We start from the raw sequence: 21,451 nt of genomic DNA on the forward strand, positions 1-21,451 counted from the left end.
GAGTAATGTAGCCTGATAAGTGATGAAAAATGAAAATCTTGTCTCAAGATGCAGAAAAGCAAAACAAAGAAACAAATGGTTTATGATTTTGCTGTAAGAATACATGCCCTTATTTACTTGATTATACTTATGCGGTAACCTTATAAAATGAAGTGGGATTAGAGTAGATCAATTATTTATTTATTTATTTATGGGGGGGACTACAGGAAAAATGGGAACTTCGTTCACAATAAACCTGATGAAACTATGCTATTTCCATTCTAAGCATAAATTTTATGTACCGTTTTCACGGTTTAGTATTGAATCAAATCTTACAAGATGAAAATATACCTTATCCGGATCACATATTTCATAGCACATGGGAATCCACCACTGGTAAGTGGTATTCTGTTTTATTTTACTCAGTACACCCATAAATCCTTCTGGCAGGATTGATCTCTGCTGTGTTCGGTGTGACAGGTGCAACAGAGCCGACGCACAAATTCATGAGGTTTTGGCATCTTGTGGTAACCAATGGGACAATGCATGAAGTCTAAACTGGCGGGGTTAAGGATGATAGTCGGGTACCTGTGCCAATCGCAGTGCGTGTAGGAGGAGTTCGGGGACTGGGAGGTGTGTCCGAAAAATGCGAGTCTGCAGCTGCATACTGTATCCAAGTCGGGGAGTAATGCCATGAGTACTGCTTTACACTGTTTAGACAAGCTTTTCAGAGCGTGCGTAGGAAACTATTATTCGACTGTCTCTGCCGTCAAGTAAGCCACAATTTTAAGCCCGAAGGCTCAGAGAGGACAGGAAAAGGACACTCGGACAAACTGCAAACTTACTTAAAAGCAACCAAAGTCCCCAAAGTCGCACGCCCAAGAGGCGTCAAACCCAAACGATCCATCCTTTCTGGCTGTTTCAGGGAAGGATACGCTGCTGGACATGTGAATTTAAAGGGGATACTTGCTAAGCACAACAATGAAACCAACGACTGCCCAGTGTTGCTTCGGCTTTCTTCTGACTTGCCTCTTGTTTGGGTTCAGCTTTTCACAATCAGGTGAGTGAATTCCAACCCTATGCTCCCCAGTGCGCAAAACTGTGTGTCCGCGGAGATGGTTAGTGCGCGCTGAGCGCAGCACAACTACCCACCGTGCATACTTTTCTGTTACTGTTCTTTGTTGCGCATATGGCTATTGGAGCTTAACAGATCACATCAAACCCGCTAATACGGTTTCACCACCAGCACTGAATTCTAACGCCGGAGAACGTCTTAAACAACGGCCAATGAGATGACGTAAAGATCACAGTTGCACAGAGACACAGGTGTTGGTCAGAGCAGATGGCAGGTTGTAGCAGTACATCTGACAAGACGAAAGGATCCAGGCGAGCGCGTCGCTCCGTCTTCTTGCGCAGAGCGGCACTGTTGAATTTGGAGAGAAATGAGAGCATTTGTTGTTCATCACACGTGTCCTCAGGACATAGCTAGACAAACACAGAGGAGTTATAGCCTTGGTTTACAACAGGCTACTGTGCTCCTGTTTTCCCTCCTGTGGATAGACAGGCTGTCTAACGCAAAACTATTTCAAAAGTTGCTTTCAATCTCTGCTCTTTCTTCCCCTTCTGACTAATTTATCCCAATAATCACAACTGTCGTCATGGTAATAAGACGTAACCCCATGGTTATTGTTTTTGATGAATTTGGCTGGTTGGACAGTGGGTTGTATTAACAGTAACAGCTTGAGGCTCCGCAAGTAGTCACCCGGTGATTCAGACTACTTTAAACCGTTGAGTCCTGCAGAGACTGCTGTGGGAACGCTCTCTATATTACTAGGCTTTTTTGGCTTGTTGTTTGTGTTGATCTGTGTAACTCTCACCTGTGCAAACGATGATAAGAGTGGTGAACATGTACGTGCATTCTGTAATCGGGATAAAAACAAAGCGGATTATAGTCAAATTAGATTATTCATCGTTTTATAGTAAATGCCCTCGGGGATCCTGTGGAGCACAAATTGACGACCATCGTTGCAGCGCACGGGACTTTTCGCTCTGACAGTAGCAGTACTGTTTGTAGAGTGCAGGGGCGCTCTTTACGCGCAGGGAGGTATAGGTGCACTCAGCGGTGTCTGTGCGTCTTCGTGTGTGTGTGTGTGTGTGTGTGTGTGTGTGTGTGTGTGTGTGTGTGTGTGTGTGTGTGTGTGTGTGTGTGTGTGTGTGTGAGAGAGAGAGAGAGAGAGAGAGAGAGAGAGAGATATTAGTTAGACAAGAGCAATACCACCTCATCAACCACCATCATCACCACTGATAATCACATTTTGGGATGACTACGACTAAAATTAGACTAAATCCAAGTATCGGCTGCACTGACACAGCATCTTTAGATCGTAATTCACACACAGTCGTTTTTCCCCTCATGCTGACTGTTAAACAGTTTCACCGCATATCTTAGAGTCATATTTATGTGACTTAAGGCGTATAACACCACAAAAAATAAATAAATAAATAACAGCAACAACAAAAAACCCAATTTCAAACAATATAAGTTCTTTTGGCACCACGTCTCTCGCGATTATTTAAACATCATACTGCGTTAAATGTGATGTATAATGCACAAATATTAGGGCACATCTAAAATTCTAACCCGTGTTTTAATAAATCCTCGTGTGTGAGAGCCTTACAGCTGAGAGACAGTGACTGAATTAAAATGTTGAATGCAGTTCAGGAGACAGGGCATGGAGGGATGCTTCCACATGTTTGTTTTCTTGTTTTTGTTTTTTGCTTTACACTCACCACGTGTGCTGCACGTCGTCAAAATAATATTCCTAACATAATATATTGTTGTTCCAAAATAAAAGCAGTTATATATTTTTGCTCATTTATTTTAGTCAACTTATTGTTTTTGATAACATTACTTTATCCTGGGGTTTATCTTAATCGTGTCCGAGCAAGGCTCATATTTCGAAGTTAAATTTACATTTTTTAAATTAATTTTTTAAATAACATCCGGAAAGAAAAAATATGGATTTCGTTATACATTATCTGACGCACCTATGTATGAAGATCACAGTCGTAATGTCTTTTCTGACTAGACAAGCTTCGACCAACAGTGAAGCTCCAAATCATTTCAATAATATTGGAAAATAGTAAAATAACATAAAACGAAACAGAACAGAAACGGATGCTCAAATATGTGTGTTTGTGTGTGTGTGTGTGTGTGTGTGTGTGTGTGTGTGTGTGTGTGTGTGTGCGCGCGCGCGCCCGTGCGCGGATGTGAGCGCGTCCTGATGCCAGGAGTTCGCGGGTGTTATGGTTATCTTATGTTCAGTTGAAAAATAAGAAAATGCACACGCGTTCATGCTCAAAGTTTCTTTTTCTTGAGTTTCCTCACTTAACGTTGGCATCTATCTTAATATGTCCCAAGATACAAATATCCATAAATATGCATAAAATCCTCAGTTGAATTCTTTGCTTTGAAATTTTATGAACTTTTCATCACCTTCATGTCATTTATTTTCTTCTGTTTAGTGTTAAAAACCCCACTTAAAGAAAATCCTGTGCTAAACTGGACTTTTATGCTTCATGACAGCAGGGTACATGCCTGCAATATGCTGAATGTCCCCCATGTGAGTCCACTGTGCACACTCCTCTTCACTGGACTGCAGTTTCACACTACAGCTGAACAAGTTTGGAAATTGATACAGCTTGCAATTCTGAACCATATGGCCACATTCCAAAACTCTGTTTGTGTTTATGAATATTCATATATTTTGTGCACAGGAGCGCCTTCAAATCATCTGTTGAATGCGTCTGCATGTGCATGGAGTTTTTTCACTTGCATGTAACCACTGCAATCTGGATAAACTACATCCCTTCTGTTTTATGGCTTTGAGCGGCGTCTTCTTTCCTAATTTGCTGAACAGAATGCAACTACAACCTTTAACTTACAGTGGCACTCACTGTTTATTGGGTTGAAACTGACAGTACTGTCCTATTTGTAAGCTGATGTGTGTGGTCACAGTACATTTAAGGTTTGAGGGTGACACTGACAGGGATCCTACTAGAAAGGGAGACAAGATAGTTCTTTTTTTTTCAACCAGTTCTGCACCTTTTACAGGAGACCCTGGCACTTCTTGTAAATGTCTCCTCATTGTATATTTTTCCCTTTTTGTCCAGCATCAAGGATAATGAAAGAATGATATGACACTGAGGAGCCAACATAGCTGGACAGAACACGCTTATAGTCCTATCTGCTGTCACCCATTAAAGAAGCTTTGACCGTCTACCACCACCAGGCATTTTATTAGAATGAAAAAGAAAAGAAGAACATAAACATTTCTGCTTTTGTCCTTTCTTTATTGGCCAGAGTAACACATAGGGAGCAATATAAAGCCACTTTTCCACAATAAAGTAAATTCAGTTACTGCTATTATAGCCTGATGCAAGACCCTCCTGTATTGTTTTTAAAAGTTGCTGAAATTATTAAAAAAAAAAAATATGGAAAATAAGCTATTTTTAGAATTTGAGAAAAGGACCGTTAGATGCACATATATGTAGCTTTTAGATTAATCTGTCTGGTGAGTCAGTGTTTCCTCTTTAATGATAAAAATACAAAAACAGACAATGATTTGTTGTGTTATTTAAACCCCCAGCCAGCCAGACTAAGAATTTTCTCTTTGTGCAATCGTAGTATTGTAGGAAATCATTAAGATTTATGTGTACTGGCCTACTGATTAAAGAATATTACACAATATCACCAGTGTGTGAATGTGTGTGTGAATGGGTGGATGATTGTGTATAGTGTAAAGCGCTTTGGGGTCCTTAGGACCAAGTAAAGCGCTATACAAATACAGACCATTTACCATTTAGTTACTACCAGGATGTCTTAGTTCACTATTGATTACTTAGCACTGAATTTCCAAATGTTTTTTGAGAGTTTTCTTTTCTGAACACACAAGTAAAGGTATCGTGTTGGATTTTTGCTGGGCTTATAATCAGTCAGGTTCCTATCTACATCAGCAGAAATGATTGGCTCGCATCCTCTGTGACCTTTGCAAACGATGCACCTTCATTTATCACCTGCCATTACAAATGCACCATACATCCACGTCTATTTTGACATGTGTCATTGTCAGCTTACCTAATAAATGTCCCTTTAGTGAGGGATGTCATAATTAGATCACAGGCCATCACCCATGGACGTGCATCCCTTAATCTGGGCAGCTGTTTATAGGACATCTGTATATAAAAAAAGCAACTTTTATGTTTGAAACATGACTTTCAAGCTCTTAGATTACTTTAGATCTGAAAAGGTGTCTTAACTCTTGAAGACAGAATGCTTGTTTCATGTTTATCACTCATTCCGTCTGTGCTCCTATGCTTTTATGATTTCTCTTTTTTTCCTCTCTGTAAATTGAGCAAGCTTTGAGTTTCTGTGTTTGTTGGAGAGATAATGAAAGCAAAAGGAGTGAGAGAAAGACATGCAAATAGAAAGGCTGATTGCCTCCGTGTAACATGGCCCTGAGTGCTGAATACACAGCAACCAAAGTCCTTCATTAACAAGGTAGTGCAGCAAACACGCGTATACACAAGCAGGAGCGAGGCCCTGCTTGGTATCTTTGACAATGTACTCTAGCTATTTTAGACAGATGGGGGGACTGAATTTTAGTTGGGGGAAATCAATCAGATGGACCTTAATTAGGATGGCACGTATGCTTTTAGGGCAACCAGAACAAGCTTGCTGAAAGAAAAGAAAATCTCAGTGCTGTTGCTACCATTCAACTTTTTGTGTGTGTTGTGGTCCAATACGCAGCACTCCAAGAAAAGAGGACATGTGTCAGGCAAAAATAAAAGTAAAATAAAATAAAATTTCTTAACAGATTTGCTTTCTCTTTATCGCTAGTGGTGCAAGGTTCATGTCTGCTATCATATGAATATAAATATGAAAAATAGACTTACGTGTTTTTGGCCTAATTAAGCCTAAAGTAAGAATATCAGCCTAAATCTGTTCTGCTATCAGCCATATTCTTGTAGCTATCAATCAAATAACTTCATTATTTTTTCAACGTTAAATATTATTTTTAATTGGATAAATATAAAGTTACCAGTGCAGATTGGTGTCAATGTGCGTAGCAGATTGGCACACACCCAAACTCCTACACACTTACACACATACCCACGTTCTGATACCTCGTTGACCCTGGGCCATCACTCTGATGTACAAGGCAAATGTGCAGGATCCAGGCCCCTGAAAGCCTCAGCCCTGCGTGCACAAAACAATGTAGATGTTGGGAGTCTGAACGCACCATGTATGTCTGTCAGTCAGTGAGACTTTTGATCTGCTTTGTTGTTGCTGCTACTCTTCTAACAATAAGCCTGTCTGTCCTCTGCATCCTCCTGGAGGGCTGCAGGAGGCTGTCAGGCGCCGACCCTTTTGACAACCGCATCTTGAGGGTTTCAAAATGTGGCGACAAAGGGTTTGGGAAATGTACATATACTGTGTGTGTGTGTGCGCGTACATGTGTGTGTGTTATGACTTTGTCTGTCAGTGCGCGTGTGGATGCACGGTTGAAGGGATAGAGGGTGACTGACAGACTAACCAAGCTCCAGAGACGCTCTCTCTGCTCCAGTGTCTGCTTGTTCGTCTTCCTCCGCCCACCCTCTGCCTTCATCTGTGGCTTTGTAAGCCTCCACATAATGTGGGAGCCTTAAAATGACAATGGAAATTATGGCTAATCTTTGTTAAGACACACTCATTACTGCCACGTTTTAGAATTAGAGTCCAATGATAAGACTTGGTCTGCCATGCTTTTCTTCCCCCCCCCCCACTCTGAAGAGACAGCCTGACATGCTGGAGTGATGTGTTTTATTCTCACTTTTTGTGTTATTTTTCTATTCCCGCTCACAGTTAATAATGGTGGCAAACATATGAAAGGATGATAATAGGCTGACAACTTGGGCATAAAAGACTGGCTCCACCTTCAAACGAGCTTTTCATGCAGTTCTGCATGTGGGTGTGTGTTAAAGGGCTGATTTCTCTCGACTCTCTGCGTCTCTGTCTCTTTCCTCTTTTAGTAATCCCCTTCTAAAATATTCATAGCTAATCTGCATGTACAATGTAATTACAGACGGCTCTGAGTGATATCGGATATGGCCGGCAGAACACATGCTTCCAACAAAATCTTGATTTGGTGATTTGCCTGCTTCAATAAATATGTAGCAGACATGGGACGTGGTATGTCGGTTAAGACTCTTTACAATAGAGTGATATCAAACAAACTACGCTTTTAATAACTCTGTCAGCAAACTTATAGCAAGAGATTTTCATGCCAAAACCCCACAATGCAATAAATATTTTAGATTTTGTCATAGGAGCTGTAATGATGCTGCCCCGTACTTTATGTGCTTAGTGCTCATTAACTGTGGTCGCTGCAGCAGATTAAAACATGTCCCTAAACTATCCCTCATATTTTTTTTCTGTTTTGCACCCCGCCACTTGAACCCCGTTCCCACATTTTGAATCCTGCAGGCTTCCATTTGGTGTTAATGGAACGGTGTGCCCTGTATGCTATTCTTGCAGGTCGATTTTTCACTCGTGCGCGAGTTGGGGGTGGGGTGTCCTTTTAAATGAAGCACTTGGTGTTTGTGACCTGTAATAAATGAGTTTGCAGTCAGTCATGGCAGCTGTAAGGAGACATCTGGGAACGAGAGTGAGAGAGAAAGAAAGGGAGATATTCAGACTTCACCGGGAAACAGTTTATCTATGCGAGGATGAAAAATGGTTGCACCAAACACGCTATCACTTATACAACAAATGGAAATCCTATTGTAAAATTCCCGCAGTTTACCACACAAACGTCAGGGGGAAAAATGCAGCGAGTAAAAAATAATACCGCCGATAATCCAACACAATCGGGATTAATGATGATCTTACTATTCAATACCAAAGGGAGAAAAAATGTAAAAATGGATACCACACACACAATATACACTGTGGCTTGGGAGTTTCTGTCTGAATATTAGGCAAATATTTATTATTCATCTTGTAGATGAGGAAAAACAATGACTGCTGTAAAGAATCAACCAGAAAATCAAACAGGCAGAGACAAAGATAATGAAGTATAAAGCATGTAAAAAGAAAAAAAAGGGCTCAATTTTCATTACAGATTCATCATCGGGGAAAAAAATCTTTTTCAGCCTTTAGTCTCATCATCTAAATTCCCAACATGTCAGACAATACATTTACTTTAATCATCATCTTTTTTGTGTTTATGCCTTCTAAATACCATCCTACTTGTGGACAAATGTTTTGATATACTACAGTCTACAAAACTGACTGCTGGGGTTATTCTGCTAACATTAAAAGATTACCTGAGTTCATAAAAATGGCTTCAGGAGTCTGCAGTGGAATGCTGATTTGAACCAGAAAATAGTGGAAAGTCACTGCTTGGTGGAGTAATTACGGAGTTGAACGTATTGATCGACTCTCATTATTGTTAGTTATGGTCCATAATATCAAAGTCAAAGGTAGCTCCATGTATAGCTTCTGTTAATTAAATTGTTTTTTAGAAATTCAAGTCCAACATTTACCAGCAGAGTGAAGCCGTGACCTAGAAGTGTTTTTTTTTTTTTTTGCGTGAAATGTAACATTTTGCAATTTTATATGAATTAAACTTTCTGGATTTATTTTCAAAATATGAAAACCTTAAACAAAATGATTGGTACTCTTGGTATTCCTGGTTTGTGTAGCTGTCACTCGTATGAAGCAGCAGTCACCTTGCAGCAGAGCAGAAATAGTGCAGCTCTTTTCCCCTGGATGTGAAGGTACATAAAGCACAAGATGAGAGGAGCAGGAAAGGCAATTGACCTTGGCTGCTTTTGGGGGCTGGCTATATAGCCATCAGGTTAGATGCTATGGTTATGCAGTCTGGAGAAGAGGGAGGAAAAGAAGGGGACAGTGCTGAGTACGGCAGTTATTGTTCATAGAGTCGAAAAGCAGATTTGAATTCGTAATTGTTGAATTTGAACCATAATGAAAATGTACTGAAATGGAAATTATGTGTGTGCAGTTGTGTGATTAAATGTGGGTGGGTGGGATGGTACTTTATATCTAGAGGTGCTGACTAAGTATAAGCCAGGTCCAAAGTCAACCCTGCCATTTTACCCTGCTGTGCTAGACTGTTTACCTGAGACAGGGATGCTTTATCTCAGCCAGTCACCAGAGCATGTGTAAACACACAGGGGGGGAACACACAGCATATCATGCGGTTTTCAGCTCCCCCTGCCTTTGTTCCAAAACCCCTCTCCCACAGAGAGACATTATCCCCTGATGGCAAGGTGAATGGGGTGCTGATGTAAGATTATTTGTAGCAGCCAAAAAGAGACAGGAAAAAAACGAAGGGGGGGGGGGGGTATCAGAATAGGAAAAAAACCCTAATTTTAGTCAGAGAAGGTCAGCCAGGAAGCTGGGTACACAGGAGTAGAGGTGTCTTTCTGTGGAGGATGGGACATGGGTGAGTGTCTTGGGAGTCTTGGTTAAAGTAGTCGCTATCACAGCAGCTGGACGGACAATTAATCAGAAACTGCCCAGGGGGGAAACCGAGGCTCTGACGTGGACACTTTATTCTGCAGGACACACACACACACACGCACACACACCTGCTGATAGGCTCTCCCATGGCTTTGTCACCTCTTTCTTTGTGCTTCTGTTCTTTTGCTATCTTATTTCCTTCTCGTCGACCTGCTTTCAGTGCTCATCTCCCTTCTTACACTGCTCTTTTTCTTCTTTCCTTTTTCTAATGCTTTCTCTTCTGGCCTTGACTGTCCTTTTGTTTCTTTTGCTCTCCTCGCCACTGCTCTGTTCTTCTCCAACATGTGTTTAGGTCTGCAAACCGCTTGATGAGAATCAGTTGAAAGGGCCTCTTGTGATGTGACAGCTGAGTCCAAAGTCTGTAGGAGTTGCTGCAGAGGGAAGGAGACAGGGAGGTTGGAGGAGAAGAAAAATAAGGTGAAAGAGGGTTGACTAGTGGCTATACATTACCTTAACCACCCCGTCCTTCTTCTTTGCTTTCATCCCTACATTTCTGCCAATCCATCCCTTCTCTTTCCCCATGGCTAGCACCAAGTGATTGATGTATTTGAGTTTGACATGGCCCGGTTCACCCGAGGGCATTAGCAAGGACACTGGTGAGACTTAGCCAGATGCTGGGGAAAAGGCAGACAGAGAAAGTAGACGATGAAGAAAGGAAAGAGCACTCGACACTGTTGACCACTATGGCTTGCTACGGTTACTAGGGTGAGTAATCTTTTTCACGGTACACCTGTCCTTATTCACCTTGCGGCTTTTTCAGTATGGTTCAAGTAACATGGAATAATATGATTGTAACTGAGCGTACACATAAAATGTAATTAGTTAATCAATTCCTTTATCTCTCAGTACTACATGTAGAGACAATTTTTGAATTTTCCAAGCCTCTGCCAAAAAGAACCTACGGTTCACATATTCAGATCAACTGTCTTGGTTGTTCCTCATCTTCAACCTCAACCTCTCGTCTTTTAAACAGCCTTACTTAAAAATATGCTGTTATTATTGTTGTGTGTATTGAAACAGACATAGGCGTCGCCGATGTCGGGATCATAAGTGCATCTTCAATAAGCCCTCGGTGTCTCTTTCCTCAATTGGAGGCAGGCTGTGTAGTGCTTTACCCTCCAGGGGGGTCTGGGTGTCCCACCAAGCTAACACCCACTTGACATGAAGCCGTCAAAGGGGGAACAAGGCCCACAGTGTCTCCCTGCCCCAAGTGCTTTGTCCTGGAGTAGGCTCCCGCCGTTGCACCCAGCTCCCAGCCTCACGTGACATGCATGAAGATGAGGGAAGCACTTGTCTGCACGGAGCCAAGCAAAATAAATCCAAAAATGGTCCCATGTGTTTACGATGGCAGTGAGTTGCATGATGTATTAAAAAGAAACAGACAAGACAACTCAGAACGAATGTTGTCGTTATAAATCCAAAACTGATCTTGGGGTCAAATTCTCACATGTCTCGGAGGAAAATTATTGCTGTTGTTTTTGAGAAAATTGCCACAATTATATCAGAATTCCATGGGACATTCTCATAATTGTTCTATGTATTAGAAAAAGACAGAAATACGTTTGTAAAGACAATATATTTACTTAATAAAGATTTAAATGGGTAGAAAGATTCAAAAGAAAGCAGTAATTATGAGTAAGATGCTTTTCACTACTGAAATCACAGGTGAAGATGGGATATCCCAGCCATCTGCCAGATTTATTAAGCAACCAAAAGGTACTCTGTAGACCCCAGACAACATATTAACCAACACTAACTAAAACTGGTTTCAGGGCCCCATGTGCTGGAACAAAACTACCCTGTTTAAGAACATTTCATTCTGTTAGCTAAAAACAAAACAAAACAGTTTTTTGCAGATATATTTTATTTATTAATTGGCAAAAAGCAGGAAAAACTCAGGCAAACATAAATCTAGAATTAATGCTTATACCTGGAATGCAAGCGAATAAAAGTCCATTGTCAGGTCTGAGTTGGCGTAAATTAGATGTTCTTCACAGCGCAGGCAACAGAATTCTACAACTTAATGGAGATAAACAACCAGTAGGCTGACTAGTCGAAGTAGAAGTTAACAAGTCAAATTTATCTAAGTTTGGTTTTATGTAGCTTTTTGGAGGTAGGGTACAGAAAAGCATACAAACCTTCTTGAAGCATGTAATCCCACATTTTCACCTGTCTGCCTCAAGTCTTCTCAGTAAATAGGCAGTTTTATCCACTCAGTGTTTGCAATATCTCCCAATCTCTGTCTGCATTGTGATGAGTGTATTGTGTATGTGTCACCCAGCTGTCTCCGAGTCTCAGACTGCCTGGCTATCTGAGCAGCAAACACAACAACAACAGGTATCTTCTGCTCTCCTTCTCACTGCCGCCTACCACACTTCAGGCTTTTGCTCTCTGTTTGGCTTGGCAGCAATGTGAAGTCAATAGGATGAATAAAACATACCTGAATCAGAGCCCTCTACCCTGGGAAATGTCAAACTGTCAGTATGGCTTAATGGGAAAACATAGGGCCGATCCCAAGGGTCAGACAGTTTATTGTGCAGCACCTACAAAAATGCAGTCTTGCCACTTCTTTTGTTTGTATGTCACAAACACACACATTCTTGTTTGCTTTACTAAGTCTCACTATAATGTGATAATCCATTATGTTTCAGAGTGACACAATATTTACCAGAGTGGAAACTTGTCTGCACTTGTGTTACTGTAAACCGCTTTGGGTAAAACCATCCGCCAAATTACATATGGTAAGTGCCTTTCATTCAACTGGTCTGTCACTGACTAAAACCACCAAAAAAAACATTTAGCACGCATTATTACACATATTACATGAGGCTCATCTCACCCTGTGGTGGTGGTAGCTAACCCCTACAGCTAATTATCTTTAAATTAGGGCTGAGGTCTAGGTTTAATTAGGCCTAGCTACGAGGAGGGTTGAAGCACAGCACTAACTCCAGCAACTTCAGCTGCCAAACCTCATCAGCCTAATGGAGACTCAAACAACGAGGGCCCTCGGGGGCCTGACAGGCTGGCCTGACTTTCTGCCTTATGCCAACCAAAACACACACACACACACACACACACACACACACACACACACACACACACACACACACACAGTACACACTACTATCCGAGCGAGGGCCAGATGTTTAAAGACGAAGTTAGAGTGAGGCAGGTTGTGTCAGTAGCAGGGAAGTTAAAATTTTAATAACATAATGGAGTGGAGTCCCAACTAGAGTCCCCTGTTTTCAAAACTACTAAAAATAGTTTACAGTCATCCTCATACATGACTTGATGAGGCATATAAATATATAGCCTACGAAGCATATTTGTCACATTTATTGGTCTGGTTGTTCTTGATAGTCATCTGGTGTAAGAGATGTTTTCAGCAGGAAAACAAGAGGCAGTAGCCAGTCTTCCATACCAACGCCTGTTTCTTACCATTATTCCCTTGGCATCACCTTCTGCTGGGAACAATTCCTAGACTATCACCAGGAAGTGCAGAGTGATGAATGCTTGATGACAGTAGATGACACATGGATGTGTCTAAACACAGTTACAAACACCAGCCGTGTATTATACCCACATAAAATGCATGTATGTTTTGACCCCAAAACCTAGACAGAATATAAGAAGCAGGGCAGCCATAGAATTTTTCAGATTTTCCACCAACCATTTGCCTTAGCATTTCCCTAAATTGCTTACTGTAACTGGAGCAAGCACAAAGCTCTTGTTATTAAGCCCATCTGAAAGTAATAACGAATGCCCAAAAGAACTACCAGACCTTGTTCTTCTTGTTTCCTTAAAATCTTTAAAATTCGTACCTCCTGCTGTTATTCTGCACCACTACACTCCCTACAACACTTTGTTAGGTACATCTTTTAAGTACAAATTGGATCCCATTTTGCTTTCAGAGCTGCTTTAATTCTTCATGGCATAAATTCAGCAAGGTACTGGAAACATTGTTGTGAGATTCTGGTTTGTTGGACACGACAGCATTACAAAGTTGCTGCAGATTTGTCAACTGCACATTTATGATGTGAATCTCCCGTTAAAATACATCCCAAAGGTGCTCTATTGGATTGAAATCTGCTGACTGTATGGACCTGGTATGTAAAGTAAACTCATTGTCATATTTAGGAAACCAGTTTGAGATCATTTGAGCTGTGGAACATGGCACGTTATCCTGTTGGTAGCAGCCATCAGAAGATGGGTACACTGTGATCATAAAGGTATCAATATGATCAACAGTACTCAGGAAGGCTGTGGCGTTTAAATGACGCTCAACTGGTCAGCCAAGAAAATATCACACGGCCCACACCATTATACCACTCACACCTGCCTGATCTTTTTCAGCTGGATGGATCCATGTTGTTTACTCCAAAGTAGGGCTGAACGATTATGGAAAATAATCTAATTGCGATTTTTTGCCCCAATATTGCGATTGCGATGCGATATGCGATTATTTTTTAAGGTCTTTGTCTTCTGTATTATTAAACAAAGACAAGCAATACATCATATAGTATGGCCAATACTATATTACATTAATTTTAAACTGTTCTTTCCTGGAAGACAGACCTCTGTTATGATGACATGAGGTGATGCATGAATTGATGACTGACATTTTTATTTAACTTCTTCAATCACAACAGTATATTTGAACATACACAATAGTTTATTTTTAGCTTACAAACATCTGAGCATAAAGTGCTGACAAGGAACCCTGGTGTAAACATTAAAATGAAAGTCAGTACAATGTGCAGATTGCAGAAATATACATTAAAAAAATCAGTGGCTTTACCACACTCAGTTTTTCGACATCTGTGAACTACTAGACAGTCATTCAATTAAAAAATAATATTAAATAAATAAAACTAATAAATACACACATCTTACTGATCTCTGCAGTCAGTAACATTACACATAAAGTGCAAACATAATAGCAATTGTATAAACACACACACAAACACGCCTTTAAAATTTAAAGGCGTGAAATTGGACGGTCTAGCCTTCTGAATCAGAAGGCTAGTTCTGATTAGCGTCACCGCTGTCTCGGTGGAGTTTAATAAACTCGGCCGTCTGCTTCTTGCTATCTAAAATATAACCAGACACTGGCGTAAATTCTCGACTGTCTCATACTTCTGTTTAATAAGTTTTCTGTTTGACATTTAGTCAGCTGTGTGAAAACCAAGGAGGAACCCACCCGGGGGATTAATAAAGTTTTATTTTATCTAATCTAATAACTTTAATCTCAGCCAAACCGATTTACTCACGAACAAACAAAACACTGAAAAAAGCCCAACAATAACATTTTTAGGTTGTCTAAGTGACTTATATATTACGTTTAACCCGAGCAGCGAAACTCCGCGGTGATCTGAAAATGATGTGCCGGGAGTTGTGCCGTTCTCGGCCGCATCAGTAACCCTCGAGCTAGCTGTCGAGCTGGTGGGTAGCAGACACCTCTGAAAACGTCGAAGCACTTTTGCAAATATGGGATATCTTGATAAACCGAGCAGATATTTGATGTTTACACAACTACTTTCTCGCCTGAAAATATGTTAAAAGTTTATTTTGTGACCCAGAAAGATTAGTATGAGTAATTTTAAAACTTAGTAGCGGCCGCCATTGCTGGAAACTGGAGTTTGGCTGGGCCGCGCTATGAATTCTGGGATATGGTAGTAATTTGGACAGCCTTCGGCGCGTCGCTGTGACGTAATCGGTCTACAAATGCGGCCTCAGGAGGATGCAGCCCATGAATTTGGACATGTCCAGAGTATAATCGCAGCCTTTGCGGTTAGAAAATTGCACTTGATCATGTCGCGATATTATCGCAAATGCGATATATCGTTCAGCCCTACTCCAAAGATTGACCCTACGATCCAAATGTCATAGCAACAATTGAGACTCATCATATCAGACTATGCTTTACCAATCTATAGTCCAAATCATGTGAGGCTGTAGCCTCAGTTTCCTTTTTTTAACTGAGAGGCCTGATACCCACCGTGGTCCTCTGCTGCTGTACCCCATCAGTTTCAAACTAAATGTGTTCACTCAGAGAATGCTCTTTTTTGGACCATTCTCTCTCAACCCTAGAGATTACTGTATGGGAAAATCCCAGTAGATCCTTCTTTTAAAACTCAGACAATTCCCTCTTGCACCAACAACCATGTCATTTTCAAAGTCATTTAAATAATCACATATTTTCCCCATTTTGATGGGGAAGAAATGTGAAATACACTTGTTGCCATGCTATTAGCAGATTAGCTACAATATTTGCATTAAACAGATATACCTTAAAAACAGTGACTGGTTGGTATATATAGCTCCCTTCCTACCTTGACTGCTTCTCATTCCCACTGCTTAAGTATCAAAACTGAACAATGGTGAATATTCTAACCACAGTCTAAATTCACAAGTAATTACAAACCAGTGGTGTTGGTTTTGATGATGTGCCAAAAATAATAAATTATAACTTAATAACTATAAATATGAAATTTTCATTTGAATGAATAGTTCTATCAGTCAAAGAAAACATTTTAAACTGCTTTATAAAGAAACTCAAGTTTAAACAAAAGCTGTTTGCAATTCCCAACAGTGCTCTGTGTCTTGCCAAAATACTTCTCTCATCTGTCTGGTAACCTGTCCTTTATTCATCAGACAGGGCCAGCACATAGATAAATAAAGACAGGAAAAATTGGCAGTAGGGGTATTTGTTCTGTGGGGCATGTTGGCCTCTTCTCTGCTCTGACAGCCAGTCTTTCTGAGAGGATTGAATGAAGGAGATGGGGCAGTGAAACTGGCAGGACGCTAATGGGTGTGATGCTAATGAGCTACAAGCTAATAAACAAGCGCTACCTCCCTCTCCCCTCACCTCTGATCCCCACTCTTGTTTGTTTAACAACCTTGCAGGTATGATGAAGTGAATTCAGCCAGGATGCCAGAAATTACCAAAAAAACGGTAATGGAAGAATGAGAACTGTAATGTGAGCTAAACGCACTCTTTTTGTACAGTCATAAATCTATTTATCACTGAAATAGAACCTCATCTCCAAAACAGTTGTGTTTTTGCAAAGGTTGTGTCCGTTGTTGCGTTGCTGCTTATTCTGACAACAATTTGTAAAAACCTGTGAACTGACAGCAAATTGTTTTTACCATTTTGCGTGATAAAGGACCTAACCTGCTTATTGATGATTTATTTCATAGTGTGCCAAATGTTTTCAGTGTGTGACAGCTCTACATTGCAGGCCAATTTCACACGTAGATAGTATCAAACAGTAGTATTACCATATTTGAATGTGGGCGCCAGCGTTTTAATTAACTAACTGGATGATTTCTTTTTTAAAAATACATAAATGAGAAGTAAAAATAACCCTAACCCTTCCAGAGTTGTTATGAAGAATAAACTTTATAGTGGCCAAAAACCTTGTTTTGTACCAGACTGTAAAAAAATGCATTAAATGCTGTAAAACTGGGAATATTAATGTCTCGCTTTTGGCCAATGAAGGAATATTTTTGATGGTCATGATCTCAGAATCAATGCTGCCTTCACCATTAATGCAAGTTGCCTATGTCACTAATGTATCTCAGTACCGTCACAGATGAATCATTACCAGATGATCTCTCTCCTGTTAGTCTGAGGGACCATCGTAATCGAAATATTGGGGTAAAGGGGATTTTTAAGACCTCAGGGGAGTTTCCCACAGTTTGAAACAAGCTTGGTCTGAGAGAAGGTGATGGTATTTCTTAACTTTGTTTTTTTTTAAATGGTATTTATTTTTAGTAGTTAAAAATTAAAACTAATTATAGTTTTAAAGTTGTCCATATGGTATGCTTATTTATAGATATTTATGAATCAGAATAAATAAATGTCAGTTTGATATTCAAGTCCCTGACTTGTTGCTCAGTGATCCTATTAGCTTTTTAAAAAGGCTGCTAATTTCTTTATTTTTCTGTAAGGATTATCATTTTGAGGGTGTATGATGATCTAAAACGACAAAAATGTTGTCAAAACAAAACTTTTTTTAAGTGTGTTGTTGGTTTTAAATTTAGAAGGAATATTTGATATTTGATTTGATGTTAAAAATCATTTATACATTGATTTTCAATCAATTTAATGACATTTTACAGCATCCTGACCAGAACCGTAGTTGTGCTATTAATACAGTTTAATACACTTCATTTTATGAAATCTCCATATAGTACAGACTGTTTTATGTTTAAAGAATATTGTAAAGAATTTTCTAAAAAATGTACATGAGTGTGAGTGCATTTTTTATACTTGAGTGCGCTCAAACACGCCGAGTTTTGCACACATCTATACTTGTCAAGACAATTTCAAGCAAAATGGTGGTACTTAAACATGAGTAGGGCATTTTGGTGCACTTCACACCTGGGAAATAACACAAAATTGACTCCAAAATAACCATCTTACCCTCACCCTTTTATGCTTATAGGTGCTTTTCTGTGCTTTTTACCCTCTTTCTCTTTAACAATTGGTATTGTCCCCTCTTTCCTACCCTGGAGAAATGTCAGTTGGGCGGGCATCGTCCGTCAAACTGGCATCTCTGACAGAGTGCTCGGCTAAAAGGCCATGCTCCGATTGGCATGGGATCCCCTGGCTGCTCTGTGTCAAGCTACAGTCTTCTTTCCTCTCCTCTCCGTTGTTGGGAAGGCATTTTTAATAATAATATCTCTCTCCCTGTCTAATTATAATCATTTTTAATTATTTTTAAGAGGAAAAAAAAGTCAAACATGTAATCAATATGCTGAAGAAATACATGGCAAATTCTTTTACTGGTCTGACAACACTAGTAATTGCTCATTTTGCTTTAGCTTCTCACAGTTCAGTTTGATGGGGATGAAAAGGGACCACAGGCTGTTTATAGTGGGTGGAGGGAGGTCTCAGTCTATCTCCTGCTTTTTTTCTTTCTTTTTTTCCCCTCCTTCCAGTGATTAATATTGATTACTCACAAGCAACTGAATACAGCCAAGTCTCTCTGTCACTTTGAATGCAGGTTAGGCCAACTTGCCTTCTTCAGGATAAAGTCTTTTTAATTAAGTGTGAACAACTTAAACTGACCCATACTAAATGTTGTTTAATGTCTCTGTAGTCTTTCCAACTAAGTGTTCTCCTGAAAGAATTTTGTCTTATCCCAATAACATATTGACATGCGTTTGTAAAATTATGTTTGTACATTTTTTTTTTCCCTTTAAATTTTCAGCCCCGCTTACATAAAAGATCAGGTCACTGTTGAGGTTAAAGATGGCTCTGGAAATTTGAAAAAGAAATTATACATTTATTTTTAAATGCAATGACTCTTACTTTAGTCTGGAGATGGTTTAGCTGGTGACGGCTGTGGTCGGAGATGATTTGAGGGCATGCTGCACTGCTGACAAGCTTAGTTCTGTCTCTTTTATATTTTATCTACTGAGCAAAAACAGTACTGTTAGCCAGAGCTGACAGAGGCCACAGAAGGCAACTTCATATGTCTACTGGAGGTGTATGATATGTGCAAGAACATACTGTAGATGTCATAGAAGTGTTTGCTTTTAATCAACAAAGTCATGGAGAAGTAAGAATAAGGTAAGGTGAAATGATGAGCCGCATCCTATTACTGTCCATCAACTAATGCTCTTTATGCCAGAAATTCATAGACAACACAACTTCTAGGCCTCTGTAGTTGATTTGTGTGAACTACCTGTTCCAATGATATAAGACTATAAACACACAAAGACAAAAAACAAAAAAAAAGACTGCAACAGCAACAACAAAACTTCACATCTCTGATAGATTGTTAAATAAAATACAGGAAATATTTATATTTCTGGATTCTTAAAGAATTAGAAATCCTGAGAACTTATTAACTTAAGCTGAATGCCTTTATCTGATTTCCGAATGCAAAATTGCTCTGTTTAAGATGGTTTGCAGAGCTTATTTGTGTAACGTGTCAAACTGCAGTGCCGACGAGTCGGTGGGCAAAGAAGATGCCTTGCTGCATGTATCCATTCGATTATGTCAGTAGTGAATGTTTGCTCCCATCTCTGAGCTGGAATTGCTCATACAGTACAATAATTTGTTAGACTACACGTGTTTTTATGCAAAACGGGACATCTGGAATAATCTGCGCAGAACGCGATTTCATGCCGTTGTCTCTTTTTGGAGCGTGATACAGTATCTGCCTGCTGATGTATATGTTGTGTGCGCATTTGGTTGTATGGGAGTACTGTAGCTAATGTAATGAATTTCACATGACAGGTGAATGTGTTACTTTCACATGGCCTGCAACAAAATGCACCCAACATAACCTAGGTAATGTTTAGCAAGGCGCAGGGTTTCCAAAGTTCTTCCTCTTTATCCAGTTGCATTTATTTATTTATTTTTTCATTATTCAATTGCACATCCATACACACACGAAGAGGCACACTTGGAGGTTGAAACAAAACGTTTAACTTTGAAAGTTGGGCTTCTAATTAGCAGAATTAGCAGTAGATCAAAGAGGACAATTAAGGGGGGTGTTTGTGGTAGCAAGGGCTCATTAGCATCACAACACATGGACACGGCCATGAAACAGAGAGTGGCAGAAGGAGTCTCATTACACAGCACCACTGTGCTTACACCGGGCCACATGCAGACAGATTGGCCATCGGGAGAGAAGGAGAGCGAGAACAACTAGCTCTAACGCACAAAAACAAGGATATCGACTCACGCGTTTCAGTAGGATGCACTAACACCTATGGTTATAGCTATAGATACAAGAAATCATCCCCCTTGTGCACACAAAACCTATTCAGATATAGAGCTCATAATATTTACTGGCACAACAGAAAACAAAAGCTAGTCCCTGCTTGCTCTCATCCAATTTCAGCTTAATTAAGAGGGGAATTAACTTTGATCTGCACTGTGTAGTAGGAGCTTGGTAGCCCACCCTGTAGGAAAGCACAAGCCCATAAGTATTCTTCAACCTCACCATCAAAGTCAGGCCCAGATTGTTTTCCATTCATTCCTCACTGTTTGAAGTCAATACAGATAAGAGCAGGAAAGATTCTATTAGGACTACCTGAGCCTTCCTCGTTAGCTAGATCTAACAAAGTCTTGGCAGTAAGCCAATGTGTGCGTGTGTTGCTTCCCACACTAATGGCATAAGCACAACAAAAGATCAAAGGTTTTTCGGATGGTCCTTTATTTTACCGGTCCCATTCACTGCTTTTTAGTGTTTGGTCCAGTGACATGGGTTAATGATGTACTGGAACAGATGCTTTAAGAGAGAGAGCAAGGTTTGAACGTGTTTGAAACCTAAAATATGACACGCACAAACACGCAAGAATTTGTTTTGCAGGCAGCACAGCTCGCACTAATGTTATGTTCGGTTTCACTCATAAGACAAAAACAAAGCGAAAGAGGAGACACTGATGGGATGAGACCTCTGCTGACTTCATTTCACTTTAGTTGCATGCATGCGTTCTTTAAGCGAGTGCTGATACATATAGGAACAGGCTCAAACTGGCATAAAAAACCTGTTAACTATTATAAATAACTGTTATAGTTATAATTTAATATTATATACTATTTATCAAAGTAAATGTTGCTGTTGTACTTAAGCTGCAAAATAGTGTGCAGATTATATAATCAAAATATATCTGAAGTATCTAAAGTAAATATCTTTATTATATAGTATGTAGCTTGGGTATGTAGCTTATATTGGGCATAGTTCAAGATCAGCAGTGTGTGTGTGTGTGTGTGTGTGTGTGTGTGTGTGTGTGTGTGTGTGTGTGTGTGTGTGTGTGTGTGTGTGTGTGTGTGTGTGTGTGTGTGTGTTTGCTTCCACCAGCAAGCCATGATTCATTTTTATTTTTGGATAATCTTTTTCCATTAACAATGTTGAACTTCTT

General features: G+C 39.9%; 1 protein-coding gene across 1 annotated transcript in view; it reads left to right on the top strand.

The window, feature by feature from the left end:
- Positions 1-597: 597 nt before the first annotated feature.
- erbb4b (erb-b2 receptor tyrosine kinase 4b) overlaps positions 598-21,451 on the top strand; it is a 328,400-nt gene continuing 307,546 nt past the window's right edge. Inside the window, exon 1 of the mRNA XM_026144460.2 lies at positions 598-1,039. Within this exon, the coding sequence (XP_026000245.1) occupies positions 961-1,039 (79 nt within the window). The 5' untranslated portion in view covers positions 598-960. The remainder of the gene's footprint in view (positions 1,040-21,451) is intronic.

The sequence above is a fragment of the Astatotilapia calliptera genome, chromosome 16 (assembly GCF_964374335.1).
Source record: "Astatotilapia calliptera chromosome 16, fAstCal68.1, whole genome shotgun sequence".
Taxonomy (NCBI): Eukaryota; Metazoa; Chordata; class Actinopteri; order Cichliformes; family Cichlidae; genus Astatotilapia; species Astatotilapia calliptera.